The 19535-nt window shown below is 42.3% G+C and overlaps 1 protein-coding gene across 4 annotated transcripts in view; it reads left to right on the top strand.

Moving 5' to 3' along the window:
- The window catches only part of SASH1 (SAM and SH3 domain containing 1), a 913623-nt gene that overhangs the window by 803039 nt on the left and 91049 nt on the right, over positions 1-19535 (top strand). For all 4 annotated transcript variants that reach the window (XM_029056633.2, XM_029056623.2, XM_029056651.2 and 1 more), the window contains exons 3-4: positions 6145-6195; positions 6324-6373. In XM_029056633.2, coding sequence (XP_028912466.1) covers positions 6145-6195; positions 6324-6373 — 101 coding nt within the window. The remainder of the gene's footprint in view (positions 1-6144; positions 6196-6323; positions 6374-19535) is intronic.

The following is a 19535-nucleotide window of genomic DNA, read 5'->3' as shown; positions in this document are numbered from 1 at the left end:
ATCAAAAAGGATAATAGCAAATACACAAACTATGGTCTTGAGTGAGGCAGGTGAGGTTAGGCTCTGGAATGACAGGGTTCTGATCCCAAACCATCCATTCAAAACAGTTGACAATTTTGTCATCAGTGATATTCTGAACCTCCAGAACTGAGGGAGTAGCTATTCCATGAATCACCCTCTTAGGGTGCCCCTCCTGTTATCTGCACCTTTTCCGCTGCCCATTCCCTTCTCTAGCCGTTCCAAGCAGCAAGCTGTCGAGTCGCTACTTGACCATCCCCCACTCTTATGGAATGACCTGACTGTGCCCCCAATTCTGGACTTTATTTGATGGCTATCAGCAAACGGTAGTGTCTGTGTGACACTGCTGCACAGCACACTCAGAGAGACTTGGCCTCAGCTTGGCTCATCTGGAATTGGGGATAAAGCCCTGTCAGGATTTTAGACCAGGAGAGGTTTCAAGGGAAGATAAAGGACCGTGAAAGTTCAAACAATGGAAGAAAACAAATGTATTTATTTGTTCTTTAATGGTATTTATTAAGTGTTTACCCTGTGCTATGTACTGTATGAAGTTCTGGGGTAGACAGAAGGTAGCAGGGTTGGACACAGTCCTTGTCCCTCATGGGGTTCACAGTCTTTAATCCTCATTTTACAGATGAGGTAACTGAGGCACAGAAAAGTTAAGTGATTTACCTGAGGTCACACAGCAGACAAATGGCAGAACTGGGATTAGAACCCAGGTCTTCTGGCCCTCAGGCCCATGTTCTATCCACTAGGCCATGCTGCTTCTCTCATTTGGAAGTTCTAGGTGGGCCAGAGTGATCAGGATGGCCAGAATTAGATGAGGTTAGTCTGGAAGGGCTTCATGAAGTTGTGGAGTTTGGGTGGAATAATGGTGAATTGGACTGCTAACCAGGACATTCTAACACTTAGTTCTAGGCTATGTCAACTGTGCATCTTTATTAAATCAGTTGGGTTAATTGAACACTTATTCCAGTCAGAGCACTTTGCTAAGCACTTGGGAGAATACAGTAGAGTTAGTAGCCCTGATCCTGGCGCTCAACGATTTTACAATATAAAGGGCAGATACAGACACAAAAGTATATCATGGGCAGGGAAAGCAACTGAGTAAGAAGCTGTGCATGTAACTGATGTGGGAAGAAAGGGATCAGTACCTAAGTGCTTACTGGGTAAGGACTCATAAATAGATAGTGAAGTAGGGAGGAGTAAAAGGATGGGAAATTGAGTATTAAATGGTGAGGTGGGCAGGGAACATGTCTACTAGCTCTATTGTATTGTGGGCAGGAAACCTGTCCCCCAACTCTGTTACGTTGTACTCTTCCAACCACTTAGTACAGTGATCTGCACACAATAAGTGTCCAATAAATACCACTGTTGATTGATGGTATAGTCTCCCAAGCGCTCAATGCACTGCTCGCCACACAGTAAGCTCTCAGTGAATACCATTAATTGACTTGATTGATTGATGAAGGATCACTCTAAACCTGGAGAAGCTGGAGTCAGAACTGGCATGAGAACATCCCGCTTCTCAAATCGCTTATTTTCCTTTGTAGAGCCTGGGAAAAGCAAGGCGGAAGAGGAAACCCCAGACCAGTAACATCTGGGGAAATGGTATTTATGGCTTGCCCCATCCACTGGAAAGTGCTACCTTTTTCTTCCAAGTTCTGCAAGGCAATGGGCATGTTGGGAATAATAATATCAGTATTAAAAATGTTTACTGAATACTTCTGTATGTGGAGCACTGTGCTAGTAGATGCTTGGGGAACATGTAGGAGTGAAATGCACATTCCCTCCCCGTAAGGAATTTGTCAACAGATATGACAAGAAAAGGTGAAGTTAAGTCCAGGAATGTGTCAAATAGAATACGCCTGGAGATTTCTCTGGGAGAATTAGCCAATATGAGCTTCTTTTACACACACCTCTTTCTCATGAAGCTATGTAGAGCTGGTGCCGTTCTAAAGGATCTTGTAAGTGAAAATGTGTATGACACTGCAGCATCTTAAAAAATTATTTATGCATCATGAATTTTAGGATTAATCTCAGCAACAGATTTTCCTTTCAAGCCTATATCCAATCAGTAGAGATATCCTGGTCTCTTCCATGCTAATGGCATGTGAAGTAACATTAGAAGAGATGTGGCAATTTGTTTTTCAGCCTGAGCGTACATGATTTACAATTGTTGGGACTTGTGAAAGTTCTTTCTCTTCTCTTCTCTTCTTCTTCTCTCCTGGTTTCATCTTCTTCCTGTACCCCATGTGGAGGAGGAGAACGTGGCATCAGAAATGTTGCTGTTTGTGTTTGGGGGCCTTGTGTGCTTCATTCCTTGCGAACCATAGGTCAGGAGAAGAGTTTATCCCTCCTGTCTCTCCAGCTGGTAGACTTATTTGGTGTCCCATAATGGTGGAAGTGACAGAATGGAGGTGTAATACCACAAAATAGATTTTCACAAAAAAGCATCAACAAAAAAAAAGTAGGAGGAGAGAATAAAAGGCTTTAGACTTTTCTACGACTTTGCTCCTTAACCTTGGGTCCATTCTTTTGGCCCTAGTACACTGGCAGAGGAGGGGTGGATGCTTTTAATGGTAGATGCATTTGTTTGGGGTTGAGATGAACTTTATATCTTTTTTCTGTTTCCTGTTGAGGTCTTGGATCGAGATTTAGGATGTTGTTTTTAGCAATTCAGAGCTTTTCTGGAAGTTTGGCTTCTTTATCTGTCTCTGTGTTAGACAAAAAGTACTCAGGTAATGCAAATGTTTGTGAAGTAGATAGAAGCAGGAAGCTTACTGTAGGAAAGAGTCTTGCATTGGTAGGAATGGATCTCTCTCCAAGTTTTCTGGGATCATTTGTCTCCTGGTTTGTTAGTTTGGAGATCATCAATGCTTAAGGCTTCCCCTAAACAGTCATAATGTAGAGATATTCCCACTTTTCCTATTTGCTATCTTCCTATTCCCCAGTCCCCTATCTTTGTTCCTCCCAAGTGTTTTCTTCCCTCATTTGAGTATAGGGTAGGGAACAGAGAATGTGTCACTTTTGTAATGCTGTACTTCTGTACTTCCCAAGCACCTAGTACAATGCACAACTATAGTGAAGGTCCAATTCCATTGCTTCCTACCTGTATTTGTCATAGGCTAACTATATATCATAAGCTTAGTGCTGTCTCTTATTATAAGAGAAAAAAATATCTTGTGGTCATAAAAGGAATCCTCTCACCTTAGGCCTTACAGGTTGTTGCTTTGTGCTCAGATTGTAGGTTGCAAATTCCACCCCTCTCCCCCAACACACACACACACACACAAAAGCATATATATTCTTAATATAAAACTTTTTAGTTTTAAAAAATTTGGTTGTTAAAAAGTTGCCATAATAATAATAAGGATGATATTTAAGCACTTACTATGTGTCAAGCACTGTTCTAAGCACTGGGGTAGATACAAGGTAATCAAGTTATCCCACATGATGCTCACAGTCTTAATCCCATTTTACAGATGAGGTACCGGAGGCACAGAGAAGTTAAGTGACTTGCCCAAAGTCACACAGCTGATTAGTGGTAGAGCCGGGATTAGAACCCATGACCTCTAACTCCCAAGCCCGGACTCTTTCCTCTAAATCATGCTGCTTCTCTGCTGCTATGCCAGGACCCGCCTCCACCACAAGAAAAGAATTGGCTACTTTAGATTGGCCCCTATAGGTTTTACCTCAAATTCACCTTGGGAAGCACCTCTGGAGTCTGATTTCCTGTAATACTGTGAGTTAACAATATATTGTTTTCAGTGGATATGCACTGTTAATGCCTAAAAAACCCTCTTCTGGCAGAGGCAGAAGAGTATTTTCATTTAGCTTTTACCCCAGTGAAACAAGTTTATAAATTTCCTGGACCTGTTTTTAGTTTCTGCTGAGAATTAAATAAGGAATTCCCCCATCCACTATACCAAGTAGCTTTTAGGAACTGAAAGTGTTGTTTTATCTCAGCTTATTCAGGAGCATCCAGAATTAGTTTTATCAAAACCAAGAGCTCTTTTTCCCACTAGTCATCAAGAGCAATCCCGGTTTTCCCATGGCAGAAGCATATTTTCCCCAACAACTGTCCTTTCACTCAAAGACAAAATGATTTCATAGTATATGTGGATAAATGTTGACCACTGTGGTCAGTCATGGAGTTTCCATTATAGGAGACATTATGTATTACAAATATTCATTCATTAATCTGAGCATCCAAGTAAAGTATACTAGTTGAAAGTCCCCTCTAGACTGTAAGCCCATTGTGGGAAGGGAACGTATCTACTAACTTGGGTGTATTGTACTCCCCAAAGTGCTTAGTTCAGTGCTCTGCACATAGTAAGCGCTCACTGAATACCATTGATCAATTGATTTCTTCTTTGAATGTCTGTTTTGTCAGTAGTTTTCACAGGAAGGGAAGATGAGTTGACTTCCCCGGTGATCATTCTTGGTATTTTTCCCTAGATGGTATTGGCCCCCACCCTCTACCCCACCAGGCTCCTCTAGGTTGAACACCTGTCCAGTTTTCAGCAGCTGGTCATCCTTCTGCCTGGTATTGATACAACACTAATCAATCAAGGGTATTTGAGCACTGTAAATAAGCCCTCAGACATCAGTGTAGCCTTCTGGAAAGAGCACAGGATTGGAAGTCAGAAGACCCAGATTCTGATTCTGGCTAAGCCAGTTGCCTACTATGTGATCATAGTCAAGTCACTTAATCTGTGTGCCTCATTTTGTAAAATTCGGTTAAAATTTCTGTTCTTCTTTCCCCTTGGACTGTGAGCCCCAAATGGAACAAGGACTTTATCCAATCTAATCTCTCATATCTTCTTCAGTACTTATGACAGTGCTTTCTACATAGTAAATTATTAGTAAATGTTATCATTGTCATCAACACCAATGGCATTTATTGAGCACTTACTGCATGCAGAGCACTGTACTAAGCAATTGGGGGAGTTGGCAGACATGTTCCCTGCCCACAACAAGCTTATAGTCTATCACTACTATAATAGAAGTAGAAGACACATTCCTTGCCTTTAAAGTGCTTAACAATGGGGAGACCAACCCAAAATAAATTACAGATAGGAGGAAAAGGAAAAAGAAAGGTTAATATGTAACAGCTCAAATAGTGGAGTATCACAGTCAATATGTAAAGAAGTGCCGGGGGGTGGTTTGAGTGTGTAAATGTTGAGGTAGTGTTGATTGTCTGATGGGTATTTTTATTTTCCGTGCTTGGCTTCCCTCCATCTCAACTCCTGTTGCCAAGCCTCTGTTTAAGAAACCCCAGTGATGAAAACAATGGCTCTAGAGTGAGGGAGGAGGTATAGAGTCTCTGGTGACTTGCCTAATGTTCTGTGGATTTCAGTGAAATGTTCTGTTTTGACGACATTATGCTGCATGGCATAACCTGTGGAATGTGACATACATCAATTTTTCCATGTTGACAGAGGAGAATCCAGTACTCTGAAGTGCCATCAGTGATCTTCCTAATTCCTGTCTGTGCCCCAGGGGCCTAGTCAAGGCAGCCTTTTCCCATCCCAGGATGGTCTTGGCACCTGGAAAGACAAGCCATCAGGACTCATGATGTAGATTAGGTCTTTATTCTTTATTGAAAACTAAAAGGCAAATGGAACTAAAGGAAATTACTTGGAATGAATGTTGGTGTCAGCAGCCTGACGACAACTTGAGCCATTCCCACTAGTTTGTGAGCCATTTTGTGTTGTACTCTCCCAAGAGCATAATACACTGCTCTGCACAAAGTAAAGTGGTCATTAATACTATTGATTCATTGATTCTACAATGTTATTTTCCCTCTTATCTCTGCCACTCTTCAGTTAGACTCCATGGGTGTTATGCAGACTGTGGTAATTTCTCCTGCGATAATCCCGTCAACAACTTTGTCTTGGGCAACTGGAACCAAAAGTGGTTCTCTTTTAAAACCTCAAGGTTCCTATTTTAAAAGTAATGTATGTACTTGAGGTTTTTTCAGAGTCATCTCTTCCATTCCGTCTCCCCTCTCCTTCCTCCCTTTCCTCAAGCCCTCCTCTGTCCCCTCTTGCCCTTGTATTTGTTGTTCTGGTGCATGCCACGTTTGGATATTTCATTAACCCAGCATCTGTTCTGTTTTAGGAGAAACCCGATGCCATCCCCACGTCACTACAGCTGCGATCCCAGATTGAAGTAAGTACAGTGACTTTCATCATCTATTTTTGCATCTGCGCTTTTTTTTTTTAAATTTGATATTCTACACAAGTCAGAAGGAGTCTGCTGTTCTTCCTGCACTTACGGACATGAATCTTCTCTTATAGGAATCGCTTGGCTTCAGTAGTGCAGTTTCAACACCAGAAGCAGAAAGAAAGTAAGTTTGCTTTTTTTCCAGGGACAGAACTTCTAAGTAAGGAGCCCTTTCTAGTCAAATGGATCTGATTTTATGTAATTCCTTTAGAACTGCTTGTTAAAAACTAAATTGACATATGCATGCAAGCATATGATATATGATTATGTAGATATTCTCCATCTGTCATTTGTATGTACATTTATGTATCTTTGTAGTTAAGGATGAGTGCCTTTTTACTTTCAGCTCAATCTGGCTGAGGATTCTGGGAAGATTAATTGATGTCACACTTGGTTTTAGATAGGACTAAAGGGGGAAAAGTCATAGGTAAATTTCCCCAAAAACATAGATAAGGGGGAAAAGTATTTCAACTACCAAAAATACTTTTCTCCTTTTTTACTCACCTTTTTGGTATAGTGAAAGTTATTCATCTTTAGTGATCGTGGACTGTAAAAAAAAATGTGGGTAACTTAAGGGAAATTGTACATACCAATGCTTCATGCTACAGGGAGTGACTGTCTTTTAGTGCATCTCAGTTTCATAGAGAATCTGAAATACATAGTAATTTAAGTTTTGCCGGTATTTCCCTTATGCAATTTAATATTCGTTAAAGAAATAGAATTTCTATATATTTCTAAGAGAGTCCCATCTCCCATATTATTCTGTCTTAAACTGGATGGTCCAGTTTTGAACCCGTTGGGGCAAGAAAAAGTCTGAAGAGAAGATACACCTTAAAATCGCTTACCAGACAGTCATTTGGGCAAAGGGCCATTTTAGTCTTTAATGCTGAGAGACAAATAAGCGGTTTAGAAATAAAAGTATTTTAGGAATGAAAGCACAGAGAGAAACAGAGAGAGACAGAGACAGAATGTGTGTGTGTTTGTTTTACAGACCAACTCTTGCTAAATCCATCCACATACGTGTGCTGTTGGCTCAGAGTCAGAACTGAATCAGGAAGTTTGCTTGGCCAGAACACAGACAATAGGCTGCACATAAAACTATCCCTTGGTTGAAAAACATCAGGAATAATAGTCCAAGGTGAAAAGCTGGAGCCCTGCACTCATTCATAGTGATAGGTTGTAGCAGTCATGGGAGTTTCACTTTACGTTGTACACCTCATGAACTCCACATCACAGTGTGCAGATTAAAGCAATTAAATTTCATTTCCTTGCAAATGGATTTCAGATTTGGGATCTTCCAGATAATTGTTCCGGATTCACTTGGATTGGATTACATTTGGTTTGTTTATTTGGGCCTCTTTCTCCCAGACAACTTCCCAAAACCTTGTAGCAGATTGATTATGTAATTTATTAAGTGTTTACTAATTTGCCAAGTTCTGGGCTTAGCACAGGGATAGATGCAGGATACTCAGACTGGCATAGTCCTTGTCCCACACTGGAGGGGTAAAGGGGAGATATGCACTTGATTCCCATGAGGAAATGACTCACTGAGTTTGGGGGCTGTTCCAAAGAGGCCTTGGATATATATTACGATCCCTAAATTGTCAAGAGTCATTCTTTCCATGGTCTTTCCTCCCACTTAATAGCAATGTTGGGTGCATCTTGTGGCCAAGGAAGACTGATGATCTCTGCTACAATTATGGTCCCCTTCGATCACACACAAACAACACCCCCCCCCGACTTTTGAACTCTTTTTAATTGCAATATACTGTGTTTTTTCCCTTCTGAGTCTATCTAGTGTTCTCTTCTTAATGCATACCCTTCAGTTTTAAAAATTTGTCCCATTTTTATTTCTCAATTTCCCTGTTGATAACTTTCAAAGATTGCTAATGGAGTACGTTTAAATTGAGGTCTTAACATTTATGGTCATTAGAACCCCCATAAGTAAAGGATCTTTCCAGGCGATAATGTTAGTCCCGGTGTCCTGGGCCGGATTCCAGATTGTGTAATTGTAATCTGCCCACCTAAATTCCCCTGAGATCTCACTTACTTCTTCCTAACATCAGCTGTTGTGTAAATGTACAGTATAAGGATATTCTGAAAGTGGATACTAAATTTTTCACCCCAGAATCATCTGTATTTCAGCTCGAATTGCAGTTTTGCCTGGAGAGTTCATCCCTAGATTCCTTTTAAAACCACTTTGGAATCCTTCATGATGAAAATAAGTGCTGTGTAAGTTCAGGGCTGGTTATTCCTCAGCCCCAAGGAAAACCAGTAGTATAATTAGTCATTTCCATTCATTTCTGCTAACCAAGGTTACTTTCGGGTAGCTCTGAGCTGGTTGATGGCACAAAGCATCTCTCAGGTGAATGAGAGGTAGTTGAAGTGGTGACCATTTGGTGCAGAGCAGTCACCAAGCCCAGGCGCTTGGGCAATACAGCATAACCAAATGACATGTTCCCTGCCCACAAGGAGTTTCTACTCTGATGGAGAGTAAAACATAAAACTATAAGTAGGATAGTCCCTGCAGCATTATCAGGATAAAATCTCTGGGGTCCATCCTTAGTACATTTGTGCCCCGCATATCTCCCCCTGTGAAGATCATCTATTATGAGGCACTTCTTATTTTTTAGATGGAACCTGGGTTGTTGCCAGGTGCACAATATACCTCATTTAGGTGTATCGTGTGACTTGTGTGGTTCAGTGGACTGAGCACAGACTTTGGTTCTGGGTTCTAGTCCCAACTCTGCCACTTTTCTGCTGTGTGAACTTGGGCAAGTCATTTAACTTCTCTGTACCTCAGTTAAGTAATCAGTCCCTGTGGGACATGGACAGTGTCCTAATTGATTAGGTTGTATCTACCTCAGCACTTAAGAACAGTGCCTGGCACATAGTAAGCACTTAACAAAATACCAGTATTATTATTATTATTAGGAGACAGAGGACCTGGTACAGTGCTAAGAGCTTAGTACAGTGCTCTGCACACAGTAAGCACTCAATAAATATGATTAAATTAATGAATGAATAATCCCAGCTCTGCAATTTATCCGCTGTTTCATCTTGGGCAAATCCCTTAACTTCTCTGTGAGTCAGTTTTCTTCTTCTGTAAAATGAAGTATGCTATAGGGCCAGTGTCCAGTATAATCATCTTGTATTCCCTTGTACCTCCCCCAACATTTAGTACAGAGCTAAGCGCTTGGTTCAGTACTAAGCACTTAGTACAGTGGTTTGCACACAGTAAGCACTTTGTAAATATGATTGAATGAATGAATGCTTGGAACACAGTAAGTACTGAATGGCTTTTGCTAAAGAAATTTATAGCTGAGTGTCAGTTAAACTTCAGTTTTTTCTGAGGAAACTCTAGTTGAGGGACAAACAAAGATCTCAATTAAGAACTTGCCCAGCAGATACCTATAAAATTCCTCTGGTATCTAAGAAATGCTTATTTCTAGATAAGCCCAGATACAACAATCTAGAAGGAAATATTATATGGACAGTTGGAAATTAGGAAGCAGCATGGTCTAGTGGATAAAGCACAGGCCTAGTAGTTAGACGGATCTGAGTTCTAATGCCGGTTCTTCCACTTGAGTGCTGTATGGCCTTGGGCAAGTCACTTTACTTCTTTGTGCCTCAGTCACCTCATCTGCAAAATGGGGATTAAGATTGTGAGCCCCATGTAGGACAGGGACTGAGGCCAACCTGATTACCTCATATCTACCCCAGTGCTTAGAACAGTGTAAACGTAGGACACTGAACATAGAACATAGACCATAGTAAACACTAAACAAATACCATCGTCATTATTATTAGGAAGAAAAAAATGCATTTTGTACAGCACATTTCCAATACAACCTCCCTTAAAAAAATGCAGCGGAAGTTTATTCCCAATAGCCTTGATACTATGCAGACTAGGACCAAGAGTTTTAATTGTGTTGATTAACATTAATGAAGTAAAATTAATTCACAAAAATCCTTAAGCTAATTAAAAAGCTGTTTTGGAAATATGGTTTCATTCAAATGAAGCTTGTTTTCCATACCTACTAGTGGGGAGAGGGAATGGTACTAGTAGGCGAAATCCACAGAAATTCCAAAAGCTTTATTTTAGGTACTAGTTTCAGCTTCCCCAACAAGCCTTCAACTAAGATACCAACCAGAAACAGAGCTGACTAATTTGATTTGACACCCTTTCCCTTCTCCTGACCATCCCCTGGAGGTAGAACTAATAAGTAGAAAAAGGGTTAATCAAAGAACAGGCATCAGTGAAGAGGAGGCAGAGATGCCAAGGACCTAGTTAGGTGGCAAACCAGGCATCCACACCCTTAAATAGTCGAGAGGATTATATCGAGTGGCAGTCAACATATTATTTACAAAGGGTAGTGGTCTGGGTGTGATCAAAACAATTACAGTGAAGCAAACCTGTTTTCTGAGCATTTCATTTCATATCCTATTGAATCAATTATGAACAGTAAGGTTTATGTTTAATGTGATATTAAAAAAACATAATCCACTTTTGACACAACCTGGATATCAGACTTACATGTGCTCAATGAAATATTGGTCCTTAGAATGGAGAGCAATGAAGGTCCAAAATCTAGAAGGGTAGAAACCGGTGACAGACATATGGAGGAAGAAATAACAAAGTAAATACAGCAATAAACATATATTATCAATGATATTTAGAATAGGGGAGTATAATTGCTCAAGGAACAAATCTTCCAGTGTTCCAATAGTTGGGAAGTCAGGCTAATGACTTTTATTTGGGGTGAGGGAGAGGGGAGGCACTGATGGAGAAGGAGCCCCAAGCCACAAGGTTGCAGCTCCACCCCTGGGAGGGAGAACATCATTCCAGGAAAACGGGCTTTAGTTTGCCTTTGGTGAGAGTGGTGGAGTGAGAATTGATCAGTTATTGAGCCTGCAGGGTGTTTCAAGTTGAAAGAAAATATAGAAAATTACAGTTAATGATCAGGTCTTTTCGACTCAATCCTCTTGTGGTTCTCTACATGCCATCCTTCCTGGTCTCTTTCACCAGCAATTCTGCTTCCCAGCCTTCTCTCTTTTCAATCTCTGAGAAGAGACTGTGTCCAACCTGATTAAGTTGTATCTACCTCAGTGCTTGACACAGAGTAAGGGCTTATTAAATATCACAATAAAGATAATAATGCCTGACTGCCTCTTTCCCCAGGTAGCAGACTTTCCAGGTCCAGTGGCCCAAATGCTCTGCCTGTTGGTGTTGATGATGATGATGATTGTGGTATTTGTTAGCGCTTACTATTTGCCGGCCAATATAGTAAGATCTGGGGTTGTGGGGCTCACAGTCTCAATCCCCATTTTGTGGACGAGGTAACTGAGGCACAGAGAAGTGGAGTGTCTTGTCCAAGGCCACACAGCAGACAGGTGGTGGAGTCGAGATTAGAACCTATGACCTACTGACTCCCAGGCCTGGGCTTTATCCACTATACCAAGTTGGTTAGGGAGGAGGCACTCCATCACCTTGCCCCCTCCTACCTCATTTCGCTACTCTCCTACTACAACTCAGCCTGCATACTTCGCTCCTCTAATGCTAACCTTCTCACTGGGCCTTGATCTCTCTATTTCACTGCTGACCCCTCGCTCACTTAGTGCCTCTAGCCAGGAGTACCATCCCTCCTCAAATCTGACACATGGTTACTCTCCCCCACTTCAAAGTTTTATTGAAGGCACATCTCTTCCAGGAGGCTTTCTCTGACTAAGCCTCCCCTTTTAATAATTTTGGTATTTGGTAAGTGCTTACTATGTGCTAGGCACTGTACTAAGAGCTTGGGTGGATACAAGTAAATCGGGTTGGACACAATCCCTGTCCCACAGTCTTCATCCCCTTTTTACAGATGAGATAACTGAGGCAAAGAGAAGTGAAGTGACTTACTCAAGGCCACACAGCAGACAAGTGGCAGAGCCGGGATTAGAACCCATGAACTTCTGACTCCCAGGCCCTGCTCTATCCCCTGCACCATGCTGCTCCTCCTTTTCTCCCACTCCTTTCTGTATCACCCTGACTTTCTCAGCTCCCTCTGTTCTTCCCTCCTGTCAGCTCCGCAGCGCTATATACATATCTGTAATTTTTTTATATTAATGTCTGTCTCCCTGCCTCAAGACTATAAGCTTGTTGTGGGCAGGGAATGTGTCTGTTTATTGTTTTATTGTACTCTCCCAAGTGCTTAATATAGTGCTCTGCACACAGAGAGCATTCAATAAATATGATTGAATGAATGAATGCTGTCTCACATTCCATTCTGCCTCTGGAACTGCTCTTCAAGGATAACCAATTGGTACCTTAATCAATCAATAGTATTTATTGATCACTTACTGTGTGCAGGGCAGAACAGTGCTCCAGTGCTTAGAACATTGCTTGGCACATACTAGGTGCTTAAATATAATCATTATTATCATTATTATTATTACTAAGCGCTTGGGAGAGTACAACACAACAATATAAGAGACACACCCCCTGCCCACAATAAACTTCCATTGAGAGGGGGAAACAGTTATTAATATAAATAAATAAATTATGGAAATGAACATAAGTGCTGTGGGGCTAGGTGACACAGAAGGGATTGGGAAAAGAGGAACTGAGGGCTTAGTCAGGGAAGACCTTTGGTTTTGAAGGTCAGGAGAGTAATTGCCTGTAGGATATGAGGAGGGAGGGCATTCCAGACCAGAGGCAGTATGTGGGCAGGAGGTTGACTATAGGATAGACAAGATCGAGGTATAGTGAGTAAATTGGCATTAGAGGAGCGAAGTGTACAGACTAGGTTGTAGTAGCAATGTAATAATAATAATTATGGTATTTGTTAAGTACTTCCTATGTGCCAAGCAGTGTTCTAAGACCGGGCTAGTTACAAGGTAATCAGGTTGTTCCATGAGGGGCTCACTGTCTTAATCCCCATTTTTAGAGATGAGGTAACTGAGACACAGAGAAGTTAAGTGGCTTGCCCAGGGTCACACAGCAGACAAGTGGCAGATGTGGGATTAGAATCCACTTCCTCAGACTCCCAGGTCCATGCTCTTTCCGCTAAGCCATGCTGCTCCTCATGAGGTGAGGTAGGAGAGAGGGCAAGGTCGTTGTGCTTTAAGGCAAGAGTGAGAAGTATCTGTTTGATGCGGAGATGGATAGGCAACCACTGGAGGTTCTTGAGGAGTGGGGAAACGTGGACTGACCATTTTTGTTAGAGGAATGATCCGGGCGGTAGAGTGAAGTATGGTCTGGAGTAAGAAGAGACAGGAGGCAGGGAGGTCAGCAAGGAGGCTGATACAGTAATCAAGGCAGGATAGGAAAAATTCTTGGATTAACATGTTAGCAGTTTGGATGGAAAATAAAAGAACAAATTTTAGTGATGTGAAGGTTGAACTGACAGGATTTAGTGAGAGAGTAGTCAAGGATAATGCCAAGGTTATGGGCTTATGAGGCAGGAAGGACGATGGTGCTGTCTGCAGTGTTGGGAAAGTTGGAGAGGACAGGGTCTGGATGGGAAGATAAGAAGTTCTGTTTTAGACATTAGGTTTGAGGTAACGGCAGGACTTCCAAGTAGAGATGTCTTGAAGGCAGGAGGAAATACGAGACTGCAGAGAGGGAGAGAGGTCAGGGCTGGAGATGTAGATTTGAGAATCATCCACATAGAGGTGGTAGTTGAAGTCATGTGAGTAAAAGAGTTCTCCAAGGGAGTGGGTGTAGATGGAGAATGGAAGGGGACCCAGAACTGGACCTTGAGGGATTCCCACAATTAGGGGGTGGGAGGCAGAGGAGGAGCCTATAGAAGAGACTGAGAATGAGTGGCCAGAGAGATAGAAGGAACACCAGGAGAGGGTAGTGTCAGTGAAGCCAAGGTTGGATGTTTCCAGGATAAGGGGATGATCAACACTGTCGAACGCAGCTGAGAGGTTATGTCAGAAGTCTCAAATCATCTCCTCCACTGAACTTTTCCACTGTAGTGGACAATATCACCATTCATCTCTTCTGCCAAGCCTGCAAACTGGGCATTATAATGCCTATATATAACTCCTACCTTTACTTCAACCTCTATATTCAGTCTTTGGTCACATTTTGTTGATTTTTCTTCTACAGCATTTCTAGGATCCTTTCTTCTCTGTTCAAACTGCCACTACTGGTCCAGACACTATCATTTCACAATTCGAATACTACATCAACCTCTACTGACCTCACGACCTCCAGACTTTCCCTTCTCTACTCCATAATTCACTTTGTTCTCTGGATCATTTTTTCTCATTTTTCTATGCTCATCTCCCCACTCTTCAGAAAACTCCCATGATTGCCAATTCCTTTCTCCATCAAGTAGAAACTCCTGAGTAGAAACTCCTGACCATTGGCTTTATGGCCCTCATGCAGCTGCCTTCCCCTATTTATCTTTGCTCTTCTGCTATACCCGTCCTTGCATGCTTCGTTCTTCTCAAGTCAACCTTCTCGTTGTGCTTCGTTCCCCTCTTTTCAGCTGGTGACTGCTTGCACACGCCTTCCCCCTCCTGTTTCATATTTGGCAGAGCAGTACTCTATCTCTCTTCAGAGCCTTCTGAAATCACATCTTTAGGAAGTCTTTCCTGATTAATCTATCCTCTCCATCTTTTATCACTCCCAAATTCCACTTGAGCACTTCCACATAAGCTAAGAAGCTTTTGTGGAAGCTCACAGACCACTCCCCACCCCCTGTTGCCCCCACACTGTAGCTCCTTTGTGCCTATCTTTTTATTTATTTTGGCATCTGTTTTCCCCGATAGACTTTAAGCTCCTTGAAGGCAGGAATCATATCTGCTAATGCTATTGTACTCTCCCAAGTGTGCAGTTCAGTGCTTTACATGTTCAGGGAACCTAAAGCCTAGTCCTTGCTCAAACAATCTTTCAATCAATGGTATTTATTGAGCCTTATTGTGTGCAGGGTACTATACTAAGCACTTGGGAGAGTACAGTGTAAGACACATTCCCTGCCCACAATGAGCTTACAGTCTAGAGAGGGAGACAGACAATATAAATAAATGGCGGGTCTATACATAAATTTTGTGGAGCTGAGGGAGGGGTGAATAAAGAGTGCAAATCTAAGTGAAGTATGACACAGAAGGGAGTGGGAGAAGAGGTAATGAGAGCCTGGATGGGGAAGGCCTAAAGTAGTCTGGAGAATCTGGATAGGTCAGTCTTCTGTGCCTCTGTGTGTCCCAAAAGTAACAACAGTCCAAGTCATCCCTGCTAGAATTAGTAACCATAGAACTCAGTTCATCACTTTTTAGGACAGTTAGAATTTTATTCACCTTTTAAACTTGGATGGTTTAATCTGAAATGTATGATCAAAGAAACATGGCTTAAGGGTAAAAGCTGCTTTGCTTTTATACTTAATTTTAAAAAACATTCCAAGAATAGAAGCAATCACAGGAAATGGATTTTATAAAATGTGTAAAGTTCACTCTTGTTGGTTTCGGCAATGTTTACCTGCTGGGTCCTTTAACTGACAGTGCATCATATAAACAGGGGCTATTTTTCTCTAGGGATGTTTAGTGAGGGCAGGGCAATTTAGGATGAGAGTGGAGGAGGGCCAAGTCAGAGCAACATAAACAATAGATGCTCTTATAACAATGGAACCTAGCTGGTTTCTAGCTTTGAATCCTCTTTATATGCCCACCAGCCTCAGCATTACTGGTTGATGATTTCTTCACATTTGCCAGGAAATTTAGGTCAAGCCCAGTTGCCTGGAACTGAGCCTGCTGCATCCTGTCTCTCATCCTGTTTGTAGTAGCATTATGGGAAAGGGGTGGGAAATAAATTGGTTCCCATGGGGAATGTGTGTGTGTATGTGTATATGTGTGTATGCGTGTGTGCATGTGTGCGTGTGCTCCTTCAAAGGATTATCCTTGCTGCCTAGTCTATGATTGTATGCACTTATGCCCCCTTAGGAGAGGTGCCTGTTAGTGATAATGATAATAATATAATAACTGTGGTATCTGTTAAGCACTTACTATGTTCCAGGCACTGCAGTAAGCACTGGGGCAGATACAAGCTAATCAGGTTGGACGCAGTCCATGTCCCACATGGGTCTCACAGTCTTTATCCCCATTTGACAGATGAGGGTACTGAGACCCAAAGAAATGACTTGCCCAGATCACACAGAAGACATTTGGAGGAGCTGAGATTAGAACCTAGGTCCTTCTGACTCCCAGGCCCATGCTCTATCCATTTGGCTACGCTGCTTCTCACAGTAGTCACAGAAAAAAAGGTAGGGGGTAGATACCCTCACAAAAACATTCTTAAGGCTGAGGAACAACATTTTCAACCAAATGGTTTTGCTCATCCTTCCCTGGGCCAAGAGAGGAGAAGGAGTAGCAGCATGTTTAAGGTTAAAAGAGGCAAGAAAATGGTAGTTTGAGTAACACAACCAACATGAACTCATTGTGCTATGATCATTCGATCAGTGGTGCTTATTGAGCGCCTATAGGATGTAAAACACTATTGTATTGACCTGGAGATGTAAAATAGATGCAGAAGATGCAGATCCTTGCCCTAAAGGAACCAAAAGGGGGGAGACAGACCCAAAATAATGTACAGATAGGAAAAAGTGCTTAAGTAGAAGAGCATGCTATTAATCAACCAATGGTAGTTACTGAGCACTAACTGTGCAGAGCACTATACTAAATGCTTAGATAGTACAGTAAAATCAAAGTGAATTGTGAATCTGTATGTGCAAAAGTACTTCAGGAAGTGTAATTTTGTAAAGTGTTGAGATGATAGTTGGTAGGATATGACCTGGGGAGAAAGTGAAACTGGGGAACTGCTCCTAGAGGAAGTGTGATCGAAGATATGGTCTGGTGGATTTGAAGAGGAGGGAGTTTTAGGCAGGAAGATGGGGTGAGCCACGGGTCAGGGGCAGAAGAATGAGCCCCAGAAACCATTTTTTCTCTCTCTAAGGTCTGTTCCCTAGTGGGTCACTTGCCTTGCCGTATGCAATATGCCTAGCTCAGTTCTTACTGCTTTGACATTTTGCTGAGGGCGTGGTGTGATCCGGCATAAAGAGGATTTGATCATGTAAATGATACGACTCATGAAATATTGATATATGAACTACAGAGTTACCCCAAATCCAACAGTAGACTCTCCCCTCCCATGCCAGGGCTCTCATTTTAAAATGAATGACTGCCACATTTTTTTCCACTTGTTTGGTCTAAATTGAGAAAATAGGAGGGATTATTCCCAAAGGGTTGCATATGATTGTATGCACATTTCCTCTCTTCCTCACGTATTGTCTCTAAAATATATATAAATAATGTATCTGCTTTCATTAACATGTAAGTTACATAAGGAGAAAGCCCATGTTGCCAGCGCTTGGGAGTCAGAGGTCATGGGTTCTAATCCCCACTCCGCCACTTGACAGCTATGTGACTTTGGGCAAGCCACTTAACTTCTCTGTGCCTCAGTTACCGCAGCTGTAAAATGGGGATTAAGACTGCCAGCCCCATGTGGGACAACCTGATTACCTTGTATCTACCCCAGAGCTTAGAACAGTGCTTGGAACATAGTAAGTGCTCAACAAATACCATCATTATTATTACACAGATTTCTATGCCACTCAAGGACCTTAATGAATATAAAATATATGTGTATTGATGTGCCACATGGTCCTGTTCGCTCACTCTTTCTCTCAAATATATACGTGAGAGAGAAAGAGAGAGTCTGTTTACACAAACTCTCTCATAATACACAAACTCTCTCATAAATGATTAGTTTCTCTTCAGAGCCTTAATTAAAGGGAGATTAGAAAACAATGACATGCTCTGTACCTTAAGGGCAGGCCCAGGAGATAAATATGCAAGTATTTATAGTTGTCTACATGAGTGTGTGATCCCCATCCTGTAACACAGCTGAGGGTCTCTGCATTCCAGATCGAAGGGCTCCTGGGCCCATAGCAGCTGTGTGCTAGAACACCCCTCTTCAGCTGTTCAGAAGTTTAAACCCCGCAGCACTTTAGGCATGTCTGGCTTGTGAGTCTCCAGCTGACCCACTCAGAGCTTGAGCCTCCACACTGTGGCTGTGTCGCTGGTCTGGAGCACTGTTGTTGTGATTGCTGGAGACAGGAGCTGCTGTCACTGGGAGTCACTTAGCATAATGCCAGAGCTGCTGCGGCTGTGTCTCATCCCCCCCCAGCAGAGGATGGGAGCCGGAGGATCTCTGTGTAAAATGAGCCCCAAAGGCAAATAAACTCTGTCCCTAAAAACCTGAAGGCCCGGAGCTTTCTGCAGGAAGATAGAAGAAAAGACACAATTGAGCCCCTCTGTGGTGTCCAGATTGATCGAGGTATTTGCTTTCTCTTGGAAACTAGTTGCTTCTCTTTCTTACCAAAAGCTCAAATTTGGCCTCCTTCATAAAGCCATTTTGGGGGCTGAATTTTCCAGTAATCTAAGCTAGAAAAGGACCTTGGAATATCCTCTTTTGCCCACCCTTCTCTGGTGAAAAAATTTCACATTTTTAAATGCATATATGTTGGGCATGGAGGAGAGGCAGGTGGGTGAAGAATGATTGTGGAGGGTACCAAATTTCAGGAACTGGTCCCTAGGATGTGGTAATCCAGTGGTTGTTGGCAGAGGTATCCCACATCAGGCTACTAATCCTCTCCCATCCCAGGTGGCCATGCATACACCAAGCACTGGAAGGGTCCCAAATGATTCTCTTCTAGGTCATTTGACCACTGTGGGGAATGGACAGCTATCATTTTTGATTGGGTAAAACTTGTCACGGTTTCCCAACGAGCATGGCCGATGATCTGGATTAACATGGAGAATTAGGAACGAAGAAGAGGGGAAGCCACCAGATAGCAGAAAGGTGAGACTGCCAGATGAAAAGACAAACAATCTGAGATTTCCAGGGTAGCACTTGATTCACTACAAAGGTTGAATATTGTTGCAACTATGTCAATTTTCAAAACTGAAATGGTTTTGAAAAGGAGACAAAGAAGAAAGAGGCTTTATCACCTAGATTTTTCACAGCATTGAGGATAAAAATTTGCCATCAGCTGTGCTCAGAGGAATCAAAAGAACTCCTCAGAAGTGGGCATGTCACTGGACTCAGTTGTTTGAGCCCAGATTCAGTGGAAGCCAAATTACTCATGCTGCCTGCAAACAGTCTTCCCTAGAGAAGTAGGGCAGGAAGCTCCCACAGTACGCTTCACAATGGAGTGAGAGGCTAACGGCATTCTCTCCAACTTGTGATGAGCGAAACCAGTGTTGTGCCCCTCCGGCAGCTGGAGGGGGGCTTCTTCTTG

Source organism: Ornithorhynchus anatinus, chromosome 2, assembly GCF_004115215.2.
Source record: "Ornithorhynchus anatinus isolate Pmale09 chromosome 2, mOrnAna1.pri.v4, whole genome shotgun sequence".
Classification (NCBI taxonomy): Eukaryota; Metazoa; Chordata; class Mammalia; order Monotremata; family Ornithorhynchidae; genus Ornithorhynchus; species Ornithorhynchus anatinus.
The sequence above is the reverse complement of the archived record's forward strand: the minus strand, read 5'-3'. Positions and strand labels throughout refer to the sequence as shown.